The following is a 9228-nucleotide window of genomic DNA, read 5'->3' on the forward strand; positions in this document are numbered from 1 at the left end:
AAGAGACAGTAACACCACAGGCAGTGCGGAGCAGATGCGACTCTCTCCGAGGTCCGCCGGCCTGATGCTTACCATCTAACTTACCATCCTGTCATACTGCATCATTTTTGTCCACCCACTGTCCTGTCGAAAAAAATCTGTTCGTCATTGTACTATTGGTTGTGTACTGAAAAGTGGAGACCAGTCAGAAAACAATAGTTTATTTCATTTAAATCAAATAAAACACAAGAGGTGAAATCAAATGTTACTCGAAATAAAACTTCTAGCATATACAACAATAATAATAACGGATGAAATGTTGAAAATATATCTTCTGAAATGACTAAGTATCAGTCTACAAACATTGATTTCACTTTTGAAAAAAAAAAAAAAAAAAAAATCAGCTGCATTCAGTTCCACAGTCTTTTCAAATCCAACCGTCTGGTAAATGTAAATATATATATATGCAAATAAAGGTGTCACACAACTTTTAGGATAACAGAAAGGAGAGAACGAACGTAAAGTTTTCTTCTAGCCTGTGGTGCATTTCTCCAAGGACGGAATTTCTCTCGATCAATGGGTTAGTCTTTGCAACTCCATTATTGGCTTCATTCTCATCACAGCGTGGCGAATTATAAAACGTAATACGTATGCTGCCAGGCATGACTAAATCTCAATATAAAGCCTAAGATGTATAGTTTTACCTAATTTTCAACCCCAGCAACACCCACCCCCACCGTATGATATGAAAACACTCCTTGTCAAATTGACAATGCTGTCCCAATACACATCTGTAACACGCTGTGTAATTGTAGTGCAGCGTAAACTCCTTTCAAGTGTGTGTAGCAGGACAACCTTTCAGAGATGCTTTTACTTTGCCGCTTGCTGAGCCTGACGCCGCAGCAGGACATATATCTTCTCCTTAATCCAGTCTTTGTTGTACGGCTGATATGTCTGCGTGTCAGATCTGTACCTGCATGCAAAGTAAAACATATTTAGTTTAAGTGATCAACGCCCTCAATGTTTTTTTACTCAGATCCATACACACAAAAAAAACACACAACACACTTACACAAGACAGCTGAGATCTGCCAAGTCGTCGATAAAGTCAAACAACTGACTGATGTCGTAAGTGATAGAAGGACTGTTGGGATTCATCCTCTTCAGATGCTCTTCATACATTTTGCAAACGCCTGGAAGAAAAGTGTAAAAAATGCTGAGTGAAACCGAATCTACTTGCAACATTTAATTTAAAAAATTAAAAAAAAAGGAGTCCAGATGAACAAGAAACTTATAATAGGGTTCCTAAACGATTCTCGTTTCTAAATTCAACTTTCCAATGCAATGCAAAACCGTGAGAAATCCCATACTTTCACATACTGTGTAGAAACACTGTTATAAACTCTTATCAACCCTTACTTTTTAGTGGTGAGCATCAAAATGAAAAGGATACTTAACAACCTGTGTGTCCTGTATACATTCACAAGTCAGTTCATTACATACACTAATCAAAATGCACACATTCCTGTCACGGTTCTGCTCTAAATCTTATTATTATAAGATTATATATTTTTGTATAAAATACCAAAGAGCAGTTGATTCAACTGATTCAACAGACTGACCTGAATTTTATGTGGTGTGTCACTCACTGTCTAACACTGTGTCAGACAGTGGGCTACCACAGGTGAATTACCCCCAACATACGATGAATATTATAACAGTCATCAAGGTTTAACGCTGGACTGGTATAATAGGATGATATTTTTGTTTGTGTGTTTTTACTAGTGTATCTAATTACCTGGCAAGCGAGCATGCTAACCAATAAAAAAAGACTCATATACTACTACAATATAAAACATTTATTGAATTATCATGAGTTTCATTATCACTGTGCATGCTCCTTGTAGCCTCTTTGCACCATCACAGTTTTCATGTTCTTGAAAGCTTCCGTTGTCAGTCAGTAGTAGTTTCTACTAAACTAATAGTAACAACTAAACTACAGGTTTTGGACGCACAGGAGAACTTAAAGTGGACATGAATGATATCGCACGATAAATACATTTTAATATCTAATATTGTGAAGAGGACTCACCTTCCATGCATTCATTCACAGACTCATAGTCTGCGTATGTGCGGCCCTCTGGTCTCTTGGTCGGCTGGACAAGCAAAATTGTGTGCGACTGCGAAATGATTAATAATGTTTAATCAACACAGCTCCTTCCTGTCACACATTATCACTTGAGTTGAGCAGCAGATTTGATATTTTTGAGCTCATAAAACAAGCACTTTAAGTGACCCATGAAGACATCTTCCAGCTGCATGTAGCTTTTACTGTTGGTCATTCAACAGCAAACCACTGCCTGTTATGTTGCACGTCATAGCTGGTCTTTTACAAAACAGCGTCACTTCATTCATACTTTGGCTCACCAGACAAAAATAATGCTTTAATTGGAGGTTAACCTTAAAACTACATGAAAAAAGCTAAAGAAATGGGACAAAATGCGTGTTTTGTAACGAGTAGTAAACGTTAGCTGGTTAGCTTAGCTACGCTACATTAACAGCAGCCAGTGAGGCTAATATTGGGAAATTATCACTTCTGAAAATGAAAAACAACAAACGCTTACCATGTTTGTGCTTAGGCTTGCCCTCTCTGTTGGCTGGGGATGTAAAACTACAAACGAAGTCGTTATTTATCACTTTAACCGTGCGTTGTAGCTATATCTGAGCAAAAAAAAAAAAAAAATCTTCATGGGAAATTGAAGCCAGGTTTTTCCGGTTGCAAAGTGCCTTCAAAATAAAGTTTTAGTTTCAAAATAAAACTATGGTCTTAAAACTACAGGATTTTGATATATTTCTTAAACTATAAAGTGAGTTCCTACTTGTTGGAAGCCAATAGTTTCAAAACAGTGTATTCAAATGTAGTTCAAGAGAAGATACTCAGTAATTTCCCCCTGGGATCACAACTTCACAAAATAAGCATTAAGTACTGCTATGGCACCTTTTGGCATATTTTGTATTGTATGTATGTATTATTGCATGTATAGTATAGTATTTTAATGTTCGAGTTGGTCAAACAATGTTGTCCAGTCTAATGTATTTGTCTGATTATAGCCTACGTTTTGTGTGTGCAATCCTAATTGATTACATGGGGAGCTAATAGCTAAAGCTGTCAAATAATGGTAGTAGGCTACATTATGTGACTGAGATGTAATTGGGTAAAACTACAAAAAAGAGCTATTAAATAACAAAACAAAAAAAAAAACTGAGGTAAATTAGTTAATGATGCACCATAGTTGAATAAAAAGGCAAAGTCAAATTAAAGTGCAGCTCCAGAAACACAGCAAGAGCAGGCAATCACACAAATAAATGCAAAACACACGAATGAATGCGTGAGCATCGCACAGAAAAAAAGTTTTGAAAAAGTTGTGAAGAAAGTTATAATGGTTAAAAGTCATTTTTAATGTAAATTCAATTGTTTAAATGACAAACAGAATGTCGATTCTTTTACACTGCATGTTTGCGTGTGATTCCATATATATGTAAATATGTGCAACATGTACACCGATCAGACATAACATTACGACCACCTTACTAATATTGTGTAGGCCTCCCTTGTGCCTCATCAGAGTATGGACATAGGCCTTCTGAGGGTGTCCTGTGGACAGTGGGTCCTATGGGTGGAGGGGAGGGGCACTTATCCTGTCAGTGGTTTTAATGTTGTGGCTGATCGGTGTATAAATATCATGTGATTTGCAATATTCAATGTAATGGACGGGAGGTATTAGTGGTAAGCGCGGTTATGCCCTTGCTCTCAGAACAGCCCTCAGCCCTGTCCTCGGGGTCCCTCTGCGAGGTGTGGGTCCCCCACACTCTCTCTGGCACGCCTCCAGGGTTGCAAAGTTGTTGCCGTTGCCCTGGCAGCTTCCATACCAGAACTCGGTGCACTTGGCAGCGCGGGAGTCATAGTAGAAACGGACCTTCCAAGTGTCGCAGGGGCCCTCATCGCGAGGCAGCGAGCAGACGCTGCCACCAGCCGCGGGAGCGCGGGGTGATGGGACCTGCTGTGTGACGAGGGGAGAAAGAAGGTGGAGATGATAAATATTCAGGTTTGTCTCGTTCAGCACACACATATACATGTACTGTGTGAAGCAGTTAAAGTGCCATTTTAATAAGTTCAATGAAATGGGATGAGAAACAACTGTGAAAAAGAAAAAGTGATTATACCGCAGTTGCCTGGTACTCAGGACATCCAACCCTGCCAAAGCCTTGAGCCGGTGTCACTCCATCCAAACAACAACCGAACCTGAGGGATGAGAGATTTTCTTTTTGTCGTGATGTCATTACTGGAAACACAACAATGTTATGGTGTATTCACAAGAGAGCCATCTGCAAAGCGTTACCTGCTGCGAACGCAGTCATCTCGTGGGCAGCCCTCATTCCTGGGTCCCGACGCGGAGGTGTGGCCGTCGGGACAGCAGCCGTAAAATGACTGGACGCAGTGGGGACCCAGCACAGAAGGGTAGGGATCCAGTGGAACATTAGTCTCTGGCCTAACAGCTAAAGCAGGCAAAACACAGATCAGATCGAAGGTGTAGTACTGTTACTGTTCATGTCATAGCTTTAAAATCTAAACATTGCCTTTTGTAGCCCAATAGCACTTGTAAATTTTCTTTATGCCTGTAGATACATTAAAGCTTTACTTTGCTTTGCCGCAATGCAAAGAAAACCTCCTCATAGCACTCTACATACCTGAAGTGTCTACTGGAACGTGGGGCACGTATCCTCTGGTGATGGTCCCAGTTGCTCTGGGGTCCTGCACACTCGGAACCGCTAGAAAAAAGCAAGGTTACAACTAATTATAAAAAAAAATTTAAAAAATCCTTTTTTTTTTTTTTTTTTTGTTATGTTTTAGACATTGCTCACTTTGCGCTCCAGGGCAGGCCTGCGTGTTGCATCCCTCCACGGAAACGGGCCTGCTCGCTAATCCGCACTGAGTCTCGGGGTAGGGGTTCAGGTCCGTGTCGAAGCAGCTGACCCTCCTCTCCCTCACGCCACCGCCACAGCTTTTAGTGCACTGCAGAGACGAGAAGCGAGAGAGGGTGCGTGAAGGCAAACTCTCAATAAAAGGGGATCTGCAAGTCTGATATGCCTCTTTTTTTTCCCCTCGCTTACCAGCCCGTACTCGGTCACATGCCAGGTGATGTGCGTGTGGCAGGCGGGTCTGCGGCAGGTCTGGACCGACGCAGGTCTCGCCTGTCCGCTGCAGGCGCGGTCGGGCATATGTTCACCTCCTGGTCCCACGCAGACAACCTCCCGCGTCTGCTGTCCCTCGCCACACGTCACTGAGCACTGGCCATCGAACACATTCATGTCAGCCCATGAATTTACCATTAGTAGCTCAATAAAGATAATGGTTGTAGATGACACAACCCAAAGGTCTTCAACAAAATCTTTGGTTGTTTAGACATTTTTTATTTTTTATTTTTTTTTTTAAATGATCCCCCACAAATTTAAATTGTAGTGCTTTGAAGTACACACCACGCTGAAGCTGGAGACACTGTACTCTGCAGCGCACGGGTGCATGTTGCAGGCCTGCTGACTGTTAGGCCTCTGCAGGCGCTGGGTGACGCAGTAGGACTCATCCACCATGCGGGGGTTCACCGGGTCCTGAACCCAGCACTCGACGCTGCGGTACTGCATGCCCCCGTTGCAGGTGGCCGAGCACTCGCCATAGACGCCGGTCTTGTAGATGTACGTGAGCCTCTCCCGCGGGTGAGGGGCAACGGCGACGGGGGCGGCGGAGTGCACGGAGTTGACGTCGTCGTCCAAGCCCATGAACTCACCGTGGACCAGTACCTGAAAAGGTGAAATGGGCGAGCACGCGAACACAACATGTCAATATATGTAAATATTTTCCTGAAGTTAGTTGAACATAGGTGAACTTTTCATCAGAATAATTTGAAAACTCTTTTTGGGTGGGTAAGAGTCTTAATTGATTTATATAAGATACAAAATGACCCTCGGTCTCACCCTGCAGACGCCATCCACACAGATATCAGTGCGGCCCACGTAGCACGGTGTCCCATCTATGACCGCAGGCCTGAATCGGTAGTAGAAGTTTTCTCCTCTTGGGACGCAGTTCAGCTCACACGGATTCGTTGCTGAAATAGTAAAGGAACGGGAGTCACACGCCAGGGTCTTACACCATGTGCACATTATCCCTTGCACTGAAATGCAGTCACGGTGATGTTACCCATAACTTTCGAGCCACATGAGGTATTTATTTAAAAGGAGCCTATCGTTGCATCTGCAGATAATGCGGTTGCGCGGCCTCTAATGGGTCACATACCTCCATAATAAGGCACCCACGAGTAGCGTTTCCCTTGGAAGTCCGTTCGGTCAAACTCTGAGCACTGCTCTTCTCTGGCGTCTTTTGACCCGACCGGACATTCCTGCCATGAGGCAAGACATAACTCACAGTCAGCTCCACATGTATTTCATCACTGACCCAGGTTTTTTTTGTATTATTATTATTATTTCACCTATTTTGTTTATTATATACATAATCAAGCTACAGTTAATAATTGCAGGATCTCGGCTTTAATTTGAGCATTTTGCAGAAGGTCGCAGGAACCACGACCATTTTTGGAGTCAGTCCCCTGATCTCAAGCTAATAGAGAATCCAATTCACTTGGTGAAGACGAAAACAAAAAGATTAAAACGTTCACAAACAACAGTCAGAAACGGTTAATTAAAGGCCTGGTGAAGCATCACAAATGAGGAAAACTATTCTTTGGGGAGGTCCAGACTTCATTACCTGCAGAGAATTGTGTTCATTTGTTCTCCCTGAAAATAAAGGGCCGTGTGTAAAAATGGTCGTAACTCTCATACCGTTCCTCGCCCATTAAATAAAGCTAAGGGTCTGCACTTTAAGCTCGTGTTAATTACACAACAACGAAAACTGCGCGGCATCCAAACACGAACGAGTATAACTGTGTACGGTTACATGCAAGGTAGGAGAAATAATTAGTTTGTTCGTATAATTTAAAAAGGATTCAATCATAGCTACTTGTGTGTTGCAGGTACGGAAGGACTTGGAGGATCCCACGCAGTTATATCCACCATCTGTCCTGCAGGAGACAGGAGAGAATGTCTTCAGCACGTGGATCAAATGTCTTCCTTTCTTGTTAAACTGATTTGGATTTATATGCGGTGAAAGTTATTATTATATGTTTTTTCTTTACCTACCTTGAGGTGATGCATCTCCTGGTCCTCATTGACACCCCTGTCCCACAGGTACGGCTGCAGGGCCCATAGGCTCCAAACTCTCCCCAGTAGTCTTGGGAAGGCCGTGTTAGCTAAAGAAAAAAAAAAAAACAGCAGTTAAACAATGAAACTACTACTTGTACGTCTGGAGCACATAATGTTCTCGCACATCATGTCAAAACCCACTGACACACACTAAGAGCACACTGAGGAGGCACTAAAATAGAAGCTAGAACATTTAGCCACAAACCCACCGCTGTACGTTGCATAACGTCCGTATGAACCTATGACGTGTGGTCAGAGCGGTTTCCGGCACATGTAGATATTTCGCCTTTTACTTTTTTAGATTCAGGACATATTTAATTGGGCAATTCCCACCTGCACTAAAGACTAATCACTCACACACGTGTGTAGCTGTTAAACCTGCTAAAAGTGAGACTCACTGTGAAAGCCGGCACAGCCAGCAGCTGCAGGAGCCCCAGGACTTGCAGGATGTTCATGCTCACGAGAATTCACTTTGGAAGCACTGATGAGGAAAGAAACTTAAAAACTCAACTCTCAGTTCGATTTAATGCAAACGACGCGCATGCAGTGAGGCCATTTACACATGAATCAGTGCATCAGCTGCTGCACCGACTTCCTTCATGCCTGTGGTAACTTCTATACTCACAATTAAAACACAGAGGCAGATGCAAACATCAAAATGCAATGCACAGTGCCAGAGGCAGAGTAAGTCTAACACAGAAAAATTGCAAATAATTAATCAAAATAAAATGCTTTTTTCTGACTTGCCTTCGTGCGGTGAATCCCCAGCTACTCGACGGACGGACGTGCACCTCAGCAGTGAAGGTAGGCACTGACACCCAGCTATAAAATCTTCTCGCCCTCTCCGCTCACTGACACCGCAGCCCTTAAAGTGTCAGATTTCAACCACACAGAGGGACTCAGGTTTTTCCCTAAAGAGTTTTTTTTAAACTTCTGTTTTCGACGATAAATATAAGGTGTCAGTTTTGTTTTGAACTTTTTGGAACGGGTGCAATTAGGACCCCCAGGCCCCCACGACTACAGGTCTCCCAGTAAGTCTTTTTGAATGCACGCAAGTTTTAAAGATATAGAACGGAAAAGGCTGCAGAAATTTAATATGGATTCAATGGGTTGCTGGATAATAAAGGAGACAACACAAGCCTAATTTTAGTAATTATTGCACGCATAAATGCTGAAGCAACGGTATCCACTCAGCCCTTAAGGAATCCACTAAAACGTGATCAAGGGTGAATGAAGTTTTCTACTTTTTTTTTTAGCTTTTTTCAGGTTAACGACCGCTGATTGTTCTCTTGGCACGTCCCATGACCACTAAATATAGACCTATAAGTCACAGCAGAGGAGCTTGTGGGAGGTAAACATTGCCTTCGGGCTCTATTTAGTTTTATTTTAGCGAGAAACCACAGTGGAGCATGGCCTGGAGGGGACGAGCGTATGGAAGATGCACGGAGGACAACCAGTGAGTTCCTAACCCCAGAACCCCGGCAAGCCGGAGGAGCCGTGCGGGCTGACGCGAGTGAAGCATATACTTTAATGTTGCTATCAACGTAGTACGCCCGAGCGAGTGTTTGTGCTAGCGTGTGGGTACACAAAAAAAAAAAAAAAGACACATCGTGACAGCATAAGTGAGAGTAAATCTTCAGTTGACACGCAGCACAGGAGTGCAGGCCGGAGCTCTGCAGGGTTTTATGATCCGTTTTAAGAAAGATCACATGGCAGCCAAAGAAAGCGATGCTACAAACGGTGCCTTTATTGAGTCCGTAAGGAAGCTACGACAGTAAAGCAGCGGTGGAGGAAGGGTTCACATCCCTCCCTCGTGTACGAATAAGTGCCAGCACTGCAGTGGAAAAACACACGTGGGCGTAATATGTGAGCATAATCAGGGAAATGTGCTTAAAATATTATTCAAGTAAAACTAATCACTACATCCAAACTTACTGC

General features: G+C 42.9%; 2 protein-coding genes across 3 annotated transcripts; both read right to left on the minus strand.

Annotated features, from left to right (window-relative positions):
* Positions 1–184: 184 nt before the first annotated feature.
* erh (ERH mRNA splicing and mitosis factor) lies at positions 185–2765 on the minus strand. The gene is made up of 4 exons (XM_047573025.1): positions 2604–2765; positions 2072–2159; positions 1052–1172; positions 185–952 (listed from the first exon to the last, which is right to left on the minus strand). The coding sequence occupies exons 1-4, from the start codon at positions 2604–2606 to the stop codon at positions 850–852; spliced, it is 315 nt and encodes a 104-aa protein (XP_047428981.1). The 5' UTR covers positions 2607–2765; the 3' UTR covers positions 185–849.
* Positions 2766–3417: 652 nt separating this feature from the next.
* On the minus strand, positions 3418–8549 carry paplnb (papilin b, proteoglycan-like sulfated glycoprotein). 2 transcript variants are annotated; one of them, XM_047573024.1, is made up of 13 exons: positions 8038–8549; positions 7689–7771; positions 7228–7337; positions 7049–7109; positions 6329–6431; positions 6010–6140; positions 5518–5835; positions 5152–5328; positions 4903–5053; positions 4729–4809; positions 4380–4536; positions 4204–4282; positions 3418–4037 (listed from the first exon to the last, which is right to left on the minus strand). In XM_047573024.1, the coding sequence occupies exons 2-13, from the start codon at positions 7743–7745 to the stop codon at positions 3777–3779; spliced, it is 1686 nt and encodes a 561-aa protein (XP_047428980.1). In that variant the 5' UTR covers positions 7746–7771; positions 8038–8549; the 3' UTR covers positions 3418–3776. The 2 variants fall into 2 exon arrangements, with proteins under 2 accessions (XP_047428980.1, XP_047428979.1); XM_047573023.1 differs by having other exon boundaries at positions 3418–4040; positions 8038–8537.
* Between the last annotated feature and the right edge of the window lie 679 nt (positions 8550–9228).

Source organism: Mugil cephalus, chromosome 21, assembly GCF_022458985.1.
Source record: "Mugil cephalus isolate CIBA_MC_2020 chromosome 21, CIBA_Mcephalus_1.1, whole genome shotgun sequence".
NCBI classification, from domain to species: domain Eukaryota; kingdom Metazoa; phylum Chordata; class Actinopteri; order Mugiliformes; family Mugilidae; genus Mugil; species Mugil cephalus.